The sequence below is a fragment of the Mesocricetus auratus genome, unplaced genomic scaffold (assembly GCF_017639785.1).
Source record: "Mesocricetus auratus isolate SY011 unplaced genomic scaffold, BCM_Maur_2.0 Super-Scaffold_100008, whole genome shotgun sequence".
In the NCBI taxonomy this organism is placed as follows: Eukaryota; Metazoa; Chordata; class Mammalia; order Rodentia; family Cricetidae; genus Mesocricetus; species Mesocricetus auratus.
Genome location: NW_024429192.1, coordinates 85,849,330 through 85,869,845, shown reverse-complemented (window position 1 = coordinate 85,869,845; position 20,516 = coordinate 85,849,330). Strand labels below are relative to the sequence as shown.

The following is a 20,516-nucleotide window of genomic DNA, read 5'->3' as shown; positions in this document are numbered from 1 at the left end:
TCCCTATCTAGTGAGACTCTGCCTTGCCTTAAGTAAGCAGGTTTTCCCTTTGAACTTCTAGGGTTTGCCCATAACAGTTTCCATGGCATGTGCCATCTAGTAACACTGTTTTAACCCATCACATTTAACTGTTTTCCAGTACAAAGGTTTGAACCCAGGGCCTTGCGCATGCTAGGCAAGTACTCTGTTACTAAGCTGTATACCTTCCTCCCTTTTAGAAAGTCTTGCAAAGTCAAATTTGGAATCCTCCTGCCTTAACCTCTCCATTATCTGGGATTACAAGCATATGCCCCCATGCTGAGTCTACAAAATATGTTTAGCAAAATCAATTCTAACCTCTTTTCTGTATGGATTAAGGTTACTGTCAGTTGTCTCTATAGCAAAGGAATGTGTGGCCAGACATAGTCTATAAACAATGGTTTTAAAAGCAGTGTATGCAAAGTAATTCATACTTAAAGGGAGGGAGTGATTCACCTGATCTTATCTAGAAGAGATAGTGCAGTCAGAATTCCCAGGAGAAGAGGGGGCCCTAGGAGGGGGCAGGTATGGTACAGGTCCCTGTTACTCTATTGTGCTTGAGTTCCTGAGACAAGGAGATATTGTCAAGTGCACATACATTGTTTTGAACACTAAACAAAACAAAGCCATTGCTTCCCTTCTTTTCCATCACTCACCCTCAGAATATTCTAGACTATTTCTTTGTTGTCCCACTAAAAGCAAAACCTAAGATTTTTGAGAAAGGTGCACAGGAATTCTCAGAATTCAGTTGTTACAGCAGCGAACTGATGGTACCTGCCAGGGGAAGTATATCCTGCCTGAGCAGCAGTCTCTCTGAGCTGAGGTTTTCAGATGGTGTGCCATAGCAGCTGCTGGGCTGCCCATACTACAAAAGGTAGCATTTTGTTCCAGCTTCCTGTCATGTTTGTCAGTTGACCTCAGAAAAACAACACCTAACGTATTGAGCTCTAAGAAAGGCTTTGAGGGACTTTTAGTGCCCTTGAGCATGCATTGGAGCATCATAATACTGTTAACTAATAACTAATTCAAAGGATAGATCCCTTTACTGAGACTAGCTTTTCCCCAGACCACCATTTAATTTCAGCCTACAAGTTGGCACTCTTTGATCTTTACGAGGCAGACAGTCTTTTGCAGCTCTTTGCTGCTACTTGAGGAAGGGAGAAGGAGCAAAGGCTATAGTGCCTGGACGGTGGAGGCTCTGGGCCATGCCCTGCCTGGTGGCCTCTGGAGTGTGACAGTGCACAGCCCTGCTGTCTCGCAGGCCTCTAACCAGCTCCGTTTCTTTCAGACTGGGAAGAAGAACAGGTGAGCAGCCCAAACATCCTGCGACTCATTTATCAAGGCAGATTTCTACACGGAAATGTCACGTTAGGAGGTAATTGACGTCCTCTCCTGCCAGTACTAGTCCTTTGCTTATTTTAAATGACAGTGCCTCTGCATTTACTAAAAAAAAGATGACTTGAGACTGAGGTTCCCCTGCTTTGGGTGTGCCTTCTCCCTGTGAGATAAACCCTACCTGCCAGTGTGCAGACCTACTGTGTTACATGTGTAGACCTACTGTGTTACAGGTGGATTTCATTGTGCTGCCGATGATGTAGTCTAGATGTGATGGTCCTAAGTTAAAACCCAGCACAGACTAGGGCACGATTATGACAGCAGGTTTTCATGTGCCTTGGGGAACTGCTCATTGTGTGGGGATAAACAGCTGCTGTGGACACAGTGACCGTCACTTCAGCATAGTCACTTTGTCGTCTAACTTACAGACTTTTTAAAACTACTTTTTAAAATTTGTTTTAGGATAATCAGCAAAATGGCTCATCTCATGACAATCATGTGACTGTCAGTCTTTTGGAAACAAATAAAAGGACTTCCAGCTTTCATGATTCAGACAGGTGATGCAGAGTACAGTGGCCCTTGGCTGGCCAGTGCCACCTGAGACTTGGTTAGGCTGTCTACCTTTTAGGCTGCAGGCTTTCTCTTTTGTCAGTCGTGTAAGGAGGTGGCACACAGCAATGGCAGGTGTTTTCCAGTATTTGCACGGCTACTCTGAAGGTGTGTGCTTGCTCAGTAACCTGTGAAATAGACTTAGGACCTACAGCTACACATCAAAGGCAGGGACAGCTGTGGGTTTTAAAATAGAACAAAAAATATTTGACAACAATATTTTTTATTATTATTACTGTGAGGGACAAGGCACAGGTATGGAGGTCAGAGAAACTTCATGGAGTTAGTTCTCTTCTCCAGCTTTACCTGGGTTGCAGGATCAAACTCAGGTCATCAGGTCCTGAGGTGGCTTTGCCTGCTGAGCCATCTCACAGCTTAGAGAAAAGAACAGCCCACTATGGAAACAAATGGAGTCCTTGTTGTAGGTGATGCTCACGCAGTGGGAGAGGGGACAGAAGTGAGGATACAGACAGGTGGATATCCTTCCCGCTGTGGGGCAGACACACACAGTGTGGGGTGCTCTGTTCCTTCTTCTCCTGTCCTCACCCCATTAAGACCTTGTCTCACTGCGTTGGGCAGCTTGGCCTAGCACTGTTGGGTCCAGCAACCCTCCTGCCTTAGCCTCTTGAGTCTGACTAGACCACAGCCCACACACTTCACCTGCATCTGTCATTCTGGGAGATGCTGTGGTTCAGTCAGTTTCGAGGTTAAATTTTTGGTCATCAGGTCTCTTTAAACATTGCTGAGTCTCCTTTTTGAGTAGTAGCCTTGTTAATCACATGGAATCTCACTCTCCTAAAGGAGAGCACAGTGATAACTCCACTGAATAGGATGGTTGTCAGCTGACACTGACAGTCAGTAGGGTTCAGAGAGAGTAGGGCATCAACCAGGACGCTCACCTTCATTCTTGGTCACTTACTTATTTATGTGGCTAGGAGTGCACCCCAGGGCCTCATTCATGCTGTACAGGTCCTTCGCCTCTGAGTTGCCAGTCCAGCTCCAGCCTGATACTTGTCTAAAATGCAGGTTTCTGTACTTCCCATTTCCCATCAGTGCTCCTTCTGAGTTGAAAGGCGGGTTTTTGTGTGTACAGGAAAAGTTGAAATCCTATCTTCTGGATGTTGCCCAGTATGTAGAAAAGTCTTCCATGAAGGAAGGCATTCCTGTCTCTGGCTTCTCCTTCACCTTCTGCTGCCAGCAGCCATGCCTACTGTTTTCCATTGAGTTGGATGCAGAAGAGAAGTGCCTGCCCCACGTGCTAGATGGCAGCTTCTAGTGCCGCTGCCCAACACTCTAGAGTGTGCCTGCTGCTGTGACTTAGTGATGACGCCACTGACAACGAGCAGTCAGTAGGTCTGTGTAGAACATGACTTGAAAAGCAGGGGCACTCACTAGTGCAGTAGTTTTATAGATACAACTCTGTGCTTTCTGTCAGGTAAGACAGATCCATGAGTCTTGCCAATAGCGAAGCTACAAGAGTCCCTTGTAACTGTACACTCCCCCCGACCCACTCCCTGCCATTCAGAAGTCAGCAGCTTTTAAGTGCTTTCAGCCCTGGCTCGTGATTTTACAGAATGAGGTGTATGTAACAGATTGTCTCTTTTTTACATAGCATTAAAACTTCCTTTTGGCAAAACAACAGTGATGCATTTGGTGGCCAGAGAGACCCTGCCAGAGCCCAACTCACAAGGTAAGCCTACCTTGGAATGTGCCTCATTTGAGCCATCAAGACATGCCTGCTTCCACTTAGACATTTTGCTGAAAAGGAGATTTTCGTAGTATATGAATTGAATTTATTGAACAAGTCACCAGGTAGTTTTTGAAACATGCCAAGATGAAAAGATTCCTTATTTACAGGGTTGTAATTTTTTTTAAAGCAAGCCTTGAACAAAACTCAGGCTGATTTGATTGACTATGCCTCTGCATTTTGCCTCTCCACCCAAGACCCACCTTGGCTAACCCAGGCTGGCTTTGTTTCTCCAGGTCAGAGGAATCGGGAGAAGACTGGGGAGAGCAACTGCTGCGTGATCCTGTGACGTGTGGCCAGCATGTACTGCAGTCTGTTGATGCTGCTGGAACAGAGGAGGTTCAACAGTGTCCCACACCTGTCGGACAGTCACCTGCACATCATGGGGCTGAATTACTCGGGAACTCTGTCATCTCTTCTTATAAAGTAAAAAGAACCAAGAACACTCTTCATCTGGTCCTTTATTCCTGTCTCTTGTCTGTGTTGAACAGTCTGAAATGCACAGTGGTCTCCAGGGGAAGTCGCCTTGCTGCCACAAAGACTCATCCACAGAAGTCAGAAATCAAGTATTGCAAGTACAGTTTGCACTAAAAAAAAGATTATCATTTTTTCCTCATCAGCAGAATCTGCCAGCGCCTGTGGTGCCCAGAAGTACTCTTGGGACAGTCCACACTGGAGGACTCTCGGCATCACTGAACTTAATCACCAGGCCAGTCTCACAGGGAAAATGGGAAGGGATCTAAGATGCTGGGTGAATTCTACCAAAGTCAGCCATGGTGGCTGTCCTCACAGGATATCAGAATGGGTGTGACTGTCCCCAGGGCAGCAAAGGAAAAGCCATGCCTGCTGCATATAGCGCTCTGCACAGGGGGTCTTTGCTGCCTGCACCCTGAGTCCTCTTAGAGCCAGGGGGCTCGTCCAGACAGCACAGAGGGTGGGTGGGCAGCAGTGTGTCCCTAGCCTTAATATGAAGGGCCTGTTGCTTGGGGCTGTCACTGTGCAGAAACGGTAGGAAACCTCGGCAGCAGATCCAGTCGTGTATTTGAATATCAGAAAATTGGAAACTCATCTGTAACCACGTCCTGCATTATGCTTACTCACTAGGACAGAGGAACCCTTTTAAAAAGTCTCCAGATACTAATTTTGTTACTTTATGTAGTTTGCATTTGGAATCAGTGCTTGCAATTGTATTAAAAATCACAAGCTGATTTTTAAGGCATACCTGATTAGTAGCACCATTCTTATTTTTACCAATAATTTAAAGATTGATATGCTATAAATAAACAATTTGCACAGCACTAAAGCATGAGCTAATTTCATCTAAACCTGTAAAAAAAAGATTTTATATTTTTTTCACTGGGAAGAAATCTTCCTGGATGAAATTACAAATATGTGTAGATTATATTTAATAAAAAGACATAAAATATCTAACTGTAGAACGCAAATATAGATTGGCGTGTAGCATATAGACCAGTATTCCATATCAATACCTTTATCCAGCCTTTCTAAAGATGAAGTTGCAGACTGCGTTGTGTTCCGTATTTAATGAGGGGTCTTGGCTCTCAGCAACATTATATGTCAATGGTCTCGATGGTCATCTTTGTTTAAATGCAATCAGGTTACTTTATTCATTGTTAATGGGTTGATAAAAAGGCTTTATATGCAGTAGATCTACGAAAATATTGTTCATACTGATCAGAATTAAATTTGTATAGAGCAGAGTTTTAAAATGAATGTAAATAGCACTAAACCTTTTCTTTCTGCAACCTGTACTTAATAGATTCCTTCTGTAAACTAAATAAAAAAATTGTAGTGCATCTTGGTGATTTATAGTCAGTAATTGTTTAATCATTGGTTCATCTATTGTACAATTCATTTTCTACCCTTCTCAGTATTTTAAAATTCATTCACTTATCACTCTGTTGCTACTTGGGAGTGCCCCAGCATCTTCACCACCTACCTGGTTAGTGTGGGAAGCACAACAGTGGGGTTCTGTCTTGGTTATCACTAAAGTGGTACATTCAGAAAATGTTACATATCCATCTGCTCTGTAGGCGTTGACTAGAGAAGAATCCAGCAGGTAGTGAACTGGGCACTTACTCATAATGGCTATAGTTTTTTGTAAATCAAGCTACTGGGCAATTGTTTTTAATACTTGATTCTACTTACTCTCTGTCCTCCCAAAGCTAAAGGCTTTCGGTTAATTGTGACTGCATTATGGACAGTTACAATTACTCTCTATTGGCCTTCCATATGTTTTATTGTGTCCCCACACTACACATCTCTTTCACGAGACTTTCATTTGGAATTTGTTACACAGGAGAAGCTGGCTCATTAGCAGAGAAGGAATGATCTGTAACAAATTAGAAAGAAGTAAAATTCTATACTAAAAACACCAAAGAATTTACTGGTGTGTACATGAAAAGGCTGGACTTCGTCCTTTAAAAAAACAATCTAATGGACTGTCGATGGCTGTAGTGGGATTGATCATACTCAGGCTAAGATTAGAGGTCTCTGTCTGGAATAGCCACAGCTTCCCTAAGGGTGAGCAGTGCAGAGACCCGTGACCCAGTGTGTAAAGAGAGCCTGAGTCATGGGCCTGACCCCAGCCCTGAACCCAGTCATCTGTTACTCCCAGCCTCCTCTGCACAATGGGGTCTTTCATGTTAAACCTCAGCATCCTTTCTGGTTGGAACCATTGGCTCTCTCTTCAAGGTATGTTGTATGTGGTGCCTTCATTCAAGAGGAGCTTTTCACATGGCCAAACAGGTCCCTGATGTCAGCTTGACCAATGCTGCAGCCATTTCTGTTAGTCAGTGTGTGGTGAACAGTGTTTAATGTGAAAAGAAATGAAAACTCTTCACCTGTCAAAGAACCGTCCTTTTGAATGACTTCCATTCATAACATCGGAGTGTTTTTTCCTGCTTAACTTTCTATTCCTTCTCTTTTTCCTTTTTCAGTTCATTTTATGGCTCTCAAAATGTATCATGGCCCAGCCTCTCCTCTGCTGTTTAGCTAAGAGAGAAAGACAGCCAGAATTTACCATGCTTCTGTACCATCCTCGTTGGTAACAGTCGTGGGCATGCCACACCCCGCCCCCACCATTTTGTCAGTAGTCACTCATTAGCCAAACAAGACTGCAGGCAGCAGGCAATTACTCAGCACCATTGCCATGACCAAGGTGTGCTGGAGTTCTTGGGCACAGGCAATAAATACACAGTTTATCAGCTGTCACTCTTAATGTATGCCACGGGTGCCTTCCTCAGAGGACTGCCACCCCATACCTCACATCCGGAGTGCTGTGCTGAAGTAATCAGGAACAAAACAGAAACCAGCTACATCCCTATCAGAGTCTTGTGTACTGCCACAACAGCAAGGATTTGTCCTTAACTGTGTTTTTTATAATACTGTCTTCCACACTGACACTTATGAACAGAGTAGACCTAGTAAATAAACGTTTGGAGAAAAGAGCATCAATCCCATCGTTCATCAATGAGAAAACAATTGGGTGACTGTGCCTTTAAACACCTCTGCAAATGGGTTGCTTGCCAGCATCAGCATCTGCATAGATGGGGAACAGGTGTCAGCATGTGGCTACTCCACAAGATGACAAGTCACCGGCTCAGTTTGCTCTAAGTGCTTCTCCAGGCGTGTTGGGTATCGGAGTATCTAAGGTGCCCTGGGAGAAGCTGCTGAGACAACTAAAGGAAGTTAGACACCAGCAGCTCTGCTGAGGGACTGACCACCAGCTGGGACCCCAGGCTCCCTTTCCAAAGGCAGGAAAGTTAATGTAGAAATCTGGTAGGAAGGAAGCTCTGCAGAGGCAGAGCTGTGTCTCCTTGTCAAGTGGATTTCCTCTAGAGATGTCACTTACGGAATCTCACTAATTGTTTCTCAGAACAGTTGGGCTTCACAGCATCTCCAGTTTGATAATATTGCATCTTCGGATTTCAGTACCATGGAAACAGCTGGGCTTTGAGAGTGGGCGACTTGAGGAAAGTTGATGTTTGAGCCTCAGCTTTCCCACCATTAAGGTAATAGCTGTTTGCTGTAGAGATTGCTTTTAGGTAAAGCCGTCTCAAAAATAAATAGGCCATCTCTGCCCAAGAGGTAGTCCGTGGCATCCCTGTCACAAAGCTGAGTGTGCTGGACCAGGGCATTTGATGTAAATTTTAGGAAAGCAGCTTGTAAAAAGGCCGGAGGACATAGCATGAATAAGTCCAGGTAAATGTCAAAAAGAAGACAGCAGTGCAAACCTGGAAAATGCGTTTCGTGTTAGCAAAGGGCCTGCTAGTTTGATGAGATGTGGCTGTAGGCTGAGAGGCTGGTCTGTAAGAACTGGTGCTAACCCTGTCGTAACTGGATCTACATTGTAACATAGACCTAACTGGGTATGCTGCCTCGTGTGCCTTTAATCCCAGCACTGAGAAGGCAGGTCTCTTGAGTGTCACACTAGCATAGGCTACCTCATGTTTCAGTCCAGCTAAGGGCTACATCGGTGACACCCTATCTCAAAACAGAAATAAATAGGTACAATTTTTTTTAATGGGCCCAGAGTTGGGATACAGCTCAATGACTGGGTGCTTGTCAAGGCTCTGGTCTGGGTTCATCCCAGTGCTGAAAAAGTCAAAAAAGAGGTGAGAGATATGTCATGAGGAGGTCTGAATATAATACTGTGTTTCTAGTCTAGGTTATGGCTGCTGGTGTCTGTCTAGCTCCACATCAGAAAAATGGGCAAACCCAGAGCTGTGCAGAGACCTGCAGTCTGAGGCTGTGTTGGTCATAGAGGGTCCAGCCGCTGCCTGGGCTATACAGAGCTGGGTGCCTGTGCTGCCACTCCGGGCCATGGTGTCATCCTGGGCCATGGACCATATCTGGGTCTGTGGCCACACTGCAACCAGGGTCTATGTCGATGTCCATGGCTTCAGTGTTACCATGGAAGGCTGAGCAAATATCTGGGGTTTGGGCTGCCACCTGGGGAAATGTTGCCATTTGGGGGCCACACTGTTGCTTGTGCCATACCAGTCTGGGTGATCTGCAATGCCAATGGGCCACAGGCTGTTGCCAAGGACCATGTCTGTGTCCATGGTTCCACTGCAGCAGAAGTCTGTGCTGTCTGTGGCCCATGTTACCACCAAAGGCGACACTGCTCCCAGGATCTAGGCCTCTGCCTGTGGCCTTCTTGGTGCCCAAGGGCTGTTCTGCTGCCAGGCCCTTACTAACCTGAATAATATGCATTGCCACCGGGGCCACGGCTAGGTTCATGGTCCTACCACAGACAGTACCTGCGCTGGTGTCTGAGGCTACTGTTACCATCAAAATTAGTGCACGTGTCCAGGATCTGGGTCCACTCCTGGGACCATGTGGGGGTGTAAGGGTTCAAGGACCATATGCCATTGTGTCCATGCCAATCCAAGTGGCCTACACTGCCAGCCAGGACCATGGTGACATCTGAGCCCAAGCTGCTGCTAAGGACCTTGTTTGGGTCCATGGTCCAACTACAGCTGGGGGCTCTATTGATGTCCATGGCCTACATGGACATCAGGGGCCTTGACTGCCACCTAGGGCCATGTTTGTGTCTGAGGATTGACCCTCTGTCAGGGCCATGCAGATCTGAGTGGCCTGCACTGCCACCCGGGGCCATGCTGTTGTCTGGGCCTGGGCTGCTGCTAGGGGTCATGTCTGGGTCCATGGCCCTGCGGCATCCGTGGTCTGTGCTGATGTCTCCTGTAGCACCGAAGACTGAAAGTCTAGGGCTTCCCAGAGTTGGCCCTGCCCCTCACTGGCTACAGCACTAGGAAGAACTAGCCCTGCCTTCCACCAGCTGCATCACTCTGGAGAGCAAGAGGACAGGGAGATGAGTGGGATCGGGAGGCATGATATGAAATCCACAAAGAATCAACAAAAAAGTTAAAATAGGCAAGATGACTGCAGTGACATCATGGCTTGATGACTCAGAGTCTTGCTTGGCCAAGGCTTCTCATAATCTTTTAAAGTGTTTTGTTACATTTATTTATTGTGTGTGTGGGTATGTATAAGTCAGGGAAAATAGTGGGAATTAGTTCTTTTCTTCCACCATAGGTTCTGTTGTGAGGTCTCCACCAGAGAAGGTTACTCAGACACAGGTTCAAACCGGCAGCTACTACTGGGTTAGCCGACCAGCAACTAACTGCCACTGAATGTTCAGGATCCCATTGTAGCCCAGACTTTTCTCAGAGTGAGCACAAAACCCACATCCTGGGTTGACATACTTAGTTAGCAAGAACAGTGAGCCAGAAGCAGAACTACAGAAGCCATAAAGCAAGGTCAGCACATTTAGAGACCTTCCCAGAACTGTGGACTTGGAGGGATTAGGTCTTTGTTTTCATTTGGCAGTACTGTCTATGCACTGACTTTTATGGAATGAATGAATGGCACTTCCATCTTGGCATCAGTTGTACTAAGGTCTTGGGGCCTGTTACAGTTCCTGGGAATCAAACTCAGGTCACTGGGCTTGGCTGAAAGCATCTTTACCAGATGAGTTGTCTCACAGCCTCTGATTACCACTTTTTTTTCTTTTCTTTCCTCCCACCCCCACCCCCTACACCAAGACAAGGTTTCTCTGTGTAATCCTGGCTATCCTGGAACACACTCTGTAGGCCAGGCTGGCCTGGAACTCAGAGATTCGCCTGCCTCTGCCTCCCAAGAGCTGGGATTAAGGGCACATGCCGCAACCACCACTCTCTCATTACCTCTTGACCTGCTAATGTCATCTCATCGGGGGTTCAAAACCATGGTTCTCAGATTTGTTTTGACCCAGAAGTGAAGGCAGATTGCTGGGTTTTGTAGTAAACTTGAGTTGGACACATGGCTTCTGGGGTCACCCATTCCTGCTGCCACTGTTCTTGATGTGAGGTGCCTCACCATTTGGCACAGTAGAAGGACCTTCCCCAAACCTAGAGGTGAAACCCTTACTCACCTTCAGTGTAGTTGACAGGCAGTGAGTAGCAGTGAGTAGAGACCTCGTCCTGAAAGATTCGGTAATGAGAGTATTTTGGGAGGAGTTCCTGTGGAGACCTTGCAAAAGATGTTATTTGTCCCTGGATGTGACAAGTGCCCTAGCCTCCTGAAGCTGCAGGGTGTTGTGGAAGAAACAGACCTGGCCCCCAATAAAGGCATTGATTTGGCTCAGTACGAAGCCCCATGAACTTGTGTAGATTTATTTGCTGGGGATGTTTCTTATTTCTGATAAGAGATGTCCCTGATGATACCCACGAATGACCCTGGGCTTATAGCATTCAGAGAAAGATGGCCCTGTGTTAAGAACGCCCTTGTCATTACAAAGTACATGAGTATGAAAAAGGCTTTAAAGAGACTACCATGGCTTCCAGTCAGCTATTTCCAGAATTTCTAAAGCCACAAGAAAATATGTGTGTATTGGTTTGGTTTGGGATATATGAATCAAGAAGGAATATAACAAGTGTCAAAACGCCTCTGTGAATAATGCTGGAAAGGCCTGGGTGGGTCAGTTAACTTAGAAAATAGTGTTTCAAAAATATATATATGAAATTCAAGACAAAATGTACACTTAAAGGGTATACCACTGATTCTCAAGTCTGGCCATACACTAGAATCACATAGTTTTTAGAACTTATATCATTGAGACAGGCTCTCATGTAGCCCAGGCTTACCATACTCTACCCAGCTTCAGAGGCTGACCTGAATGGAGTGATGAGGGAATGAAGAAAGGACGGATACACAGACAGGAAAACTGGGATCTGGTGGGCTGTGCTCCCACCGGTCTGATAGAGCATCACCAACTGTTACAGCAATCCAGAAACCCGGCACATTTCTTTATATGTCCGAATCGAGGCGGCAGTTTTGTTGTATACAGATGAACAAGGAGACAGGTTTAGGTCACGTCAGTTGGAGGTCTCTGCAGGGGCGGTCTCAAGCTACAGTCGTCCAAAAGGAAGACACTGAGTTTGATTGTGTCTATATACTGTCAGCATTTGCACTCAGACCAGAAGAAACCTTTGTCATTGCTGTGAATCCCACCCAGGGGTGGCTTAGCCAATCCCATGGTTCTGAGACATGTGGGTCTTTAACATGGCTGTGCATATGTCAACAGCATGCATTCACTCAGGGCTCTTCCTCCACTCCCTACACAAGCTAGCCTTGAATTCAATATGCAGCCAAGAATTCTGATGCTGCCTCTACCCCTTGAGTGCTAGGACTGCAGATGTGAGCTACCAATACCCAGGTTATACAGTGGACCAAAGAACCAGGGCTGGTGAATGCTAGGCAAGCACTCTAACAACTGAGACTTTAATCTTTCTGCATTTGCTAGAGTCTCACATTCACTTAAATCTGAATGCTTGTGGCTTAGAGTGGATGCCTTGTCTTTGCAAATGACTGGAAACAACCACTCACAAAGACTGCAAGGGAAAGCCGTGGAAAGGCAGATGGGAACAGGAACAGGCTGGCGACTGGCATGGACAGGAAGCAGGTGCGGGGAATTCTGGTTCTTGGTTTCGAAAGCCCCTCTGCGCTGCAGAAGCCGGTCACCTCTGCCCAACTTCTACCAGCTGTGGGGAATGACGGTTTCTCCCGGTGCCCTCACCATCATGGCTCTGAGACCATAGGAAATCTCATGCAACCGGGCCACCAGTCCATACCTTAATTCCTACCATCTGCCTGAAAGGGGGAAGGAAGTTCTGACCGTGTGTGTCAGCTCTGCCAAGTGGAAGGAGCCAGGACAAGACACCTACAGTGGTAAATGCAGGGATGGAAAGCCAAAACGGTGCTGTCAGCGGTTAGAGGGGGAGGAGAGGAAGAGGGTGGTATTTAATGGCCGTGGAGCTGCAGCGTGGGAGGAAAAGGTCGTGGAAATTGAAAATGATATTGGTTACACAATATCCTAAGTGTACGTAATAACAGAAAATATATTACAAAAATGAAAATGGTCATCTATGTCACTGCTCTATTGCTATGAGGAGACACCATGGTCAAGGCAACTGTTATTTATAAAAGAAAGCGTTTAATCGGAGGCTGGCTTACAGTTTCAAAGGCTTAGTCCACTGTCCTCATGGCGGGGAGCGTAGCGGCTGGCAGGAATGGAGCTTGAGAAGGAGCTGAGAGCACTTCCTGATCTGAATAGGGAGAGAGGTGGGAGGGAGGGAGGGAGGGAGGGAGGGAGGGAAGGAGGGAGGGAGGGAGGGGGGCACAGACAAACAGACTGACAGACACAGACAGAGGCAGAGAGACAGAGGGACAGAGAAGAGACTGGGCCTGGCTCTGACTTTTGAAACCTCGAAAGCCCACCCCAGTGGCACACTTTATCCAACAAGGTCACATATTGTAATCCTTCTAATCCTTTCAGTTTCACTCCCTGGTAGCTAAGCATTCAAGTATATGAGCCTATGTGGGCCATTCTTTTTCAGTCCACTACAGTGTTATATGTATTCTGTCATATGTAAAATACCAGGGCTAGGGTACAGTGCTTGCCTGGCACATGAAAGATTCTGGACTCCATCCTAGCATTGTCAGAAAGAAATTCCTGCACTCAGAAGGATAGAGTCAGGGGTGGGGAGCAGCAGAGAAGAAAGAGGCACAGAAATGCCACGGCCCCCACTGTGAGGTGTGGGCTGGCCAGAGACTACAAGCCCCTCCACAGAGCCAGCTCCTGAAGGATGTAACTCCGAGCAGGAATAATTAAGCAAGCTGAGTTTGGATAGCTAAGCAGGGATTGTGATGTGATCAACCTTGCAAGCCTTGCCAGCGATTTTGGTGTCTGGAGCTTTTCCCAAGACTATTTGCATAAGTCAGTGTCAACCCTCTGTGCTCACAAGTAAACCTAGCCATCATTTTGGCATAGGATAGCCTCCCATATTTCTATCCATGAATTACTTTGTTCTTGTAGACGTGTGGATTATAAAGAACTGAGAGACTGTCCAAGGTGAAAAGACATGAAAGTGTTTTGCAAACTGTATGGAAGATTTTCTGTTCATAGAGAGTTCAAATTGATAACAGGCAGGACAACATTTGGGGGTGGGTGTTGATTTATTTTTTGAGACAGGGACTTACTATGTAGCCTAGGCTGGCCTTGAATTCAGAGATCTGTCTGCTTCTACTTTCCAGGTGCTGGAATTAAAGGTGCGTCCACGCCAGCCTCAGAACCATGATTCGTAACCCTGGATTCATACATAGCAGCTGTTGGTGTCTTAGCTGGGCTGATAAAAGAAACAAGTGAGCTAGGCGGTGGTGGCGCACGCCTTTAATCCCAGCACTCATTGAGGTAGAGGCTGGCGGATCTCTGTGAGTTCGAGGCCAGCCTGGTCGATGGAGTGAGTTCCAGGACAGCAAGAGCTACATAGAGAAATCCTGTCTCAAAAAAACGAACAAGAGAAAGAAACTAAAGTGAAATTCAAGAGCGTCTGAGCTGTCATAGCAGCTTCTGTCATTAGGGATTTGAGTCCATTCTAGGATTGTGAAAAGAAAAGAATGATTTTGAAACGGAGGAGAAAGAAGGATGAGGAGGAAGAGGGGGAGGAAGAAAACAGGGAGGGAGAGGTAGAACGGGGAGGAGAAGGCTGGTGGCTAGTATTGGATTTTTTTCTTTTTACTTGGTGCTGTTTAATTTTTGTCAACTTAATTAAAACTAGGGCCACCTGGGAAGAGGGAATTGCCTCCATCAGATTGGCCTGTAGGAAAGCCTATGGGGCATTCTTTTTTTGATTGATTGGTGATTGACTAGGCGGGCCCAGCCCACTGTGGGCGGTGCCACCCCTGGGAAGTTTGGTCTGGGTTGTCTAAGAAAGCAGGCTGAGCAAGCCATGGAGAGAAAGCCGGTGAGCAGTGTCCCTCCGTGGCCTGTTCCAGTTCCTGCCTCTAGGTTCCTGCCTCGAGTTCCTGCCCTCGCTTCCCTCCACGATGGGCCATAACCCCTGTGCTAAGACACACCCATTTCTCCCTGAGTTTGTTTTGGCCAGTGTTCCATCACAGCAACAGAAAACAAACCAGCATGCTTGTCAGTTTCTTATGACACTGGTAAGCTCCCTGCTGCTACCTCATCCAACTGGACTCCTATACATTTTGTCCAGCACATGGTTATTCTTGTGTGTTTTGAGCTTCTGACATGTCCACAAGTCTTCCTGTGTTCCTGTAACTGTTTGGTTTTAACTCCATGTTTAAACGGCTTCTGTCCTTGCCTTTGGGTCTTCAATCAGGACTTCCTGCCCCTGTGGTTTTTCTGTTTGTTTTTATGGTTTTACTGATGGCACTGGTTTGGGGGTGCAATAATACTGGGTCTTACACTGTCACTCAGGCTGTGACACTTACACTGTCCCGGCAATCCTCCTGCCTCAGCCTCCGGGGTATTAGGATTACAAGTGTGAGCCACCATGCATAGCTATTGGTGTGTTTTAAAATCATGATTCCTATATCGGTAAGGTTTACCCTAACATGGTTTCCCAAGAAAATGTCTGCAGACACCTGATACCTTTATGCATGAACAGCATATGACAGGGTGACAGAGTAGAAAATGACCTAGATAGCACATCCCTTCAGCAACTCATAAACATTACTTTGTTGTTTTGGGAATTTGATTATTGTTTTGTTTTGGGTTTTTTAAATTTTGTTTTCCTTTTTGTTTTTCAAGACAGGATGTCTCTGTGCAGCTCTGGCTATTCTGGAACTCACTCTGTAGAACAGGCTGGCCTCAAACTCATAGAGATCCTGCTTCCTCTGTCCCCTGAGTGCTGGGATTAAAGGCTTGTGCCATCATACCTGGCCTCTGTGGTTTAATTCTGTCTGGAAGACTTTGCACACACACACACACACACACACACACACGCACGCACGCACGCACACACAAGCTCATCCCTCCCCTTCTCTCCTTTTTTTCTGGTTTCAGATAATGTTGCCCGGTAGACCTTGAACTCCCAGACTGACTGACGCAATCCCCTTTACCCCATCTCAGTCCAAAGTCCATAGAACCATAAGTCCGGAGCCACCAGGCCTGACTTTCGTACACAACATTGTGATGCCTCGTGACCCCCTCGCCAGCCCCCTCCTTCATGCCCCTCTTTTACTTTTGGGTTCCCTCTGGTCCTGTGCCTGTGTGAACAGTTCCTTTTCCTTCGTTTGCACTCACTTTCATTTCCACACGTCTTTCTTCTGTCAGCACTTTGATTTTCAGCTAGGTGTAGGACTTTGGTAATTGTTTTAACTTTACATGTTGGTTCTCTGATTGCAGTGGTCTAGAGTTTGAAGAAATGGAACGGGCAGAGGATGTAGGGAAGCTGGATGTGTAGGCTCACTGGCCAAGGCACACCCTACAACCTCTGCTGGTGTGGCCCAGGATCCCTCTGCCTGGCTGGAGGACTACAGCTCATGTTCCCACATGGGCTTGTCCGAAGGCTTCCGATTGTTCTCCACACTCAGGGGTGGCTTTGAATCCTTTATCTCTGCTGGGAAACCCTTCTTTCTTCCCTTTCTGACATCTCTCCTGATCTTCTACACCTCCACCCTCTCACATCTCCCCTGGACTCCTGGAATGTGTTCTATTCATTTATTTCACATTCTGCTGGGCATGATGAAGGGGAAGTGGCAGACCCTGCTGATGCAAATGGTTCACACAGGTATTTTGTCACTTGCCTTTTCATTATTTTTATTGGAATAAATTAATTATGCCAAACAGTGGGTTTCATTGTGAGGTGAAGTGCTTTGATCACATTCAGCACCTTGTCCCATTCCTCAAAATCTCTCTTTTACTTTTATGTCTTGTGGAGAGCCAAGGAGGTCCTGAGTGAATGTGTGAGGAGAGGATGAAGTCTGAGTGAATGTGTGAGGAGAGGATGAAGTCCTGAGTGAATGTGTGAGGAGAGGATGATGTCCTGAGTGGATGTGTGAGGAGAGGATGACGTCTGAGTGAATGTGTGAGGAGAGAATGGAGTCCTGAGTGGATGTGTGAGGAGAGGATGATGTCCTGAGTGAATGTGTGAGGAGAGGATGAAGTCTGAGTGAATGTGTGAGGAGAGGATGAAGTCTGAGTGAATGTGTGAGGAGAGGATGGAGTCCTGAGAGAATGTGTGAGGAGAGGATGGAAGCCTCAGACTCATGGAAATGGCAAAGCCTTCCTCTGATGCAGATATTGATAGTGTGTGCAAAACAAACAAAAACAAAAAACGAAAAAGAGCAACTGCAGCTTTCTGCTCCCAGATGACTGCAACCTCAGATTACTGCCTACAGAACCATCCCAAGATTAACTAGCCCCTCCCTTTGTGCTGTACATAATAAACTTGCCGAGGCTCCTGGCTGGGTTGTTGCACTGCATAATTAGTTGGTGTACTCCATCAGAATGAACATAGAACACCCGATCCCAGCTTTTCTCTTTGTGTGTCTGTTTTCTAGGATCAAGTCTATAGACATAAGGGTCATCTCAATGTCTCTTTTTTGTTTTGACCTGAGTATAAGAGAAAACACATAATATTTGTTTCTCTGAGTTTGGCATATTCCACTTAGTGCAATGACTTCCAGTGGAATCCCCATCCATTGTTCAAGATGGCAGAATAAAATTCTATTGTCTATATCCACTACATTTTCTTTGCCCACTCATCTGGGGGTGTAGGCTAAACCCATATCTTGGCTATAAACATGGGTGTGCATGCATCTCTGGTATGTTGGCTTAGAGCCCTTCAGGGGTCACCCAGGAGCAGTCTGGCTGATTCCTGTGGCATTTCTACTTTGAGTTACCTCCGTTCCAATTTCCACAGTGCCCCGTTTGTTGTTATTTCCTGATAATCTCTAACTTGCCCTTCTCAGTACTAACAGTTCAGGGGGCGCCCGCCATTTTCAGGGGGCACCCGCCATGTGTCAAGCTGTGGACGAGGTCCTAGGAATTTGAGGACAGGCAACAGGACCTCTCCCTGTGGAAGGTGGACTTCCACGGTCCCATCCGCTCACTGTACATTATTATCCTCTCCTCTCTGCCCGACTTAGTCTCACACACTCCTTCTCCTCTAGGACCTCTTCGTGACAAATATAGTACGCACGACAGTAGCACGCACCACATATCCAAAGAAATATTTTCAAAGTCACTTTCTGACGTAGCCCTCCTCTAGCCGAGAACTGAGCAGCGGCTTCCTCCTTCTGACCACACCAGTGGGTTCCGGAGCTTGGCTGCACCGTCTTGGAACCGAACGTGTGAGCTCTGGATGTTTCGCTTCTCCTGACGCCTGCGCAGAAAGGGGATCCGGGTCAGACGTCCCCGGGTGAGATTTCAATTCACAGCTGAGTGTGTGGAAAGCAAAACTGAGCAAAGAGCATCCGTTTTGCTGCACAGCCAGGTCGGTGGTTCTGGCTTGCAAAGCAACGACTTCCTTGTTTGCAGGTGACTTCTCCGGGTGTTGCCTGGTATTACTCACAGGATCTGTCCAGAAGCTATAGTTTTTGTTTTGTTTCATTTCCTTGCAGCGAAGGGATTAAAGCCACTGTGCATGCTAGGCAAGTTGTATACCCCTAAGCTATGCTTCCAGTGCCACTGTTATTTCTCACCACACAGTGTGGACTAACAGCTGTTTGCAGCCTTTGCCTTGTCTTACAGTAACCCGGGGGTGATTGAAAGCACCCAGGAGGATTTGGGGAAGCTTAATGCAGCCATTTCACACTTGAGCATCTGTGAACTGGGTGTCCACAGGGGATCCTAGAGCCAATCACTAAAGACACTTGGAACCAGGTCATCTACTCTGTCTACTGTACCGTCCAACCGGAACTCTAAACTCCCCACTAACGCCTGTCAGTCTGGGCTCCATTCCTGCGCCTGTTAGACTCTAGCTTTCCCTTGCCTAGTACCCATCTGCCCCAGGTCCTCTAATGCAAAATTAGTGCTACCCCCTCCCCACCCCCAGAGCCTCCCTGTGAGTTCAGGGATCATCACATATGGACGGGAGACAGACACACAGCTCTGAGTTGGGAGCAGGCTCTCGTCTCCACCCTTCTGCTGATCAGCTATGACACCAGGAAAACTTCACCCACCCATGGCTTCCTTAGCTTTGAAATGTGCAGCTTGCTCATTTCCATGTTAACATATTCAAAGACTCCAGGAGAAGCCCCTTCCCCCATCCACAGAGCCTTGCTGCCCTGGAGCACACTTTATTTCAAATATGGCCACATCTTTGTGTTCAGATGCCTTTTCCTAGGAGGCTGACTGCACACAGGTGAAATGGCCTATTCAGCTGCTGAAAAGCCAGTTCCCGCCGCTAGCTGCACCCTGCACTGAGTGATGAGGGCCGTACCCTCTCTGTCACACCGCCGCTCCTCCTCAGAGCCCCTCTGTGCTTTATGGATGGAGTAAACAGCTTACATGTGTTCAATTACTGGTTTGTTTACTGAGCCCTGTGGGCCACAGCTAAGGCTGATTGGTGACCGACCGGAGCAAGAGTTCAGCATAAGGTCCAAAGGCAATGGCTGAGCACACTCGGGGGACAGAGTATGGACCATGGTGGGTTCATTAGGGCCCTGCCAGTCAGCATTGAGGGACAGAGGTTCATGGAGCCTGCAGGATGACTGACTTGGCAGAACAATTAGGTCATGGTGTGAAATCAGGCCTCTCCTTCATGGTGAGCCATATGACACAAAGGCAGAGGCTTCCTGGTCCTTCAGTCAAGGTTCTGTGGAAAACTCACCACCAATGGCTTCTCCAGGGGACTCCAACTGCGCCCCCCCCAAAAAAAACCCAGGAGCACAGGACCCGAGAGATGCACCATCATGTTGAAAAATGCATGTGTGTGAGCCTTTTGTCTGCATGTGTGTATGTGCACCGTGTCTATGTGGTACCCATGGAGGTCAGAAGAGGGGGCTCTTGGGACTGGAGTCACTGATGGTTGTGGAGTTGCCATGGGGGTGCTGGGCACTGAACCTGGGTCCTCTGCAAGAGTGAATCTCAGTGGCTGGGGGTGTACTTACCATTCACAGAGTTCTGTTCCCCCAGTTGGAAATCAAAGCACGTAAGTGGTGTGAGTTTGGGTCAGGAGGGACTCCAGACTTACTGTGTGTACATCCGTCTTCCTTTCCCTCTTCTAGCATGTGTGTGGCGCCTTCTTCCACAAAAGCACACACATGGATGTAGACACATGTGACTCAGCCACCCTGCTGTCTAGCTGCTTCATTCTGACCCTCGCCTGGCCTTTCCTTAAGATCTTGTTTTAGAAAGTTACCACCATCCCCACCTTATATCCCAGGATGCCTCCCACAACTCAGCCACATCATCGGCCCCCCACTCGAAAGAAGAGAGATTAGACAGTTCCCAGATGTGAGAAAACTGGGCATAATTATGCTGATCCCACAATTTAAATAGATTTTTGTAGCAAATTTCACAGGAACTTACTTTTCATTTTGTATTGCCTATTAGTTCATTTTTGTTTCCGTGACTAAGTAGCCCATGCAGGTTAACTTTATAAAGGAAAAAGGTTTATGTAGTTCACAGGTCCACAGATTTCATGGTATAGTCCCTACCTGAGCTCTAGTGAGGACCTCAGCCAGGGGTGAAGCACAAAGGGAAAGTGGGGAGGAGGGAGGATAGGGAGGAGGGTGGATAGAGAGGAGGGAGGATAGGGAGGAGGGTGGATAGAGAGGAGGGAGGATAGGGAGGAGGGAGGATAGGGAGGAGGGGAGTGGGGAGGAGGGAGAATAGGGAGGAGGGGAGTGGGGAGGAGGGAGGATAGGGAGGAGAGGAGGAGGGTAGATAGGGAGGAGGGGAGAGGGGAGGAGGGAGGATAGCAAGGAGGGGAGTGGGGAGGAGGGAGGATAGGGAGGAGGGGAGGAGGGT

At 47.1% G+C, this 20,516-nt stretch overlaps 1 protein-coding gene across 1 annotated transcript in view; it reads left to right on the top strand.

Moving 5' to 3' along the window:
* Ubl3 (ubiquitin like 3) overlaps nt 1–5,526 on the top strand; it is a 45,920-nt gene extending 40,394 nt beyond the window's left edge. Inside the window, exons 3-5 of the mRNA XM_005083200.4 lie at nt 1,307–1,393; nt 3,575–3,652; nt 3,946–5,526. Coding sequence (XP_005083257.2) covers nt 1,307–1,393; nt 3,575–3,652; nt 3,946–3,998 — 218 coding nt within the window. The 3' untranslated portion in view covers nt 3,999–5,526. The remainder of the gene's footprint in view (nt 1–1,306; nt 1,394–3,574; nt 3,653–3,945) is intronic.
* The last annotated feature ends 14,990 nt before the right edge of the window (nt 5,527–20,516 follow it).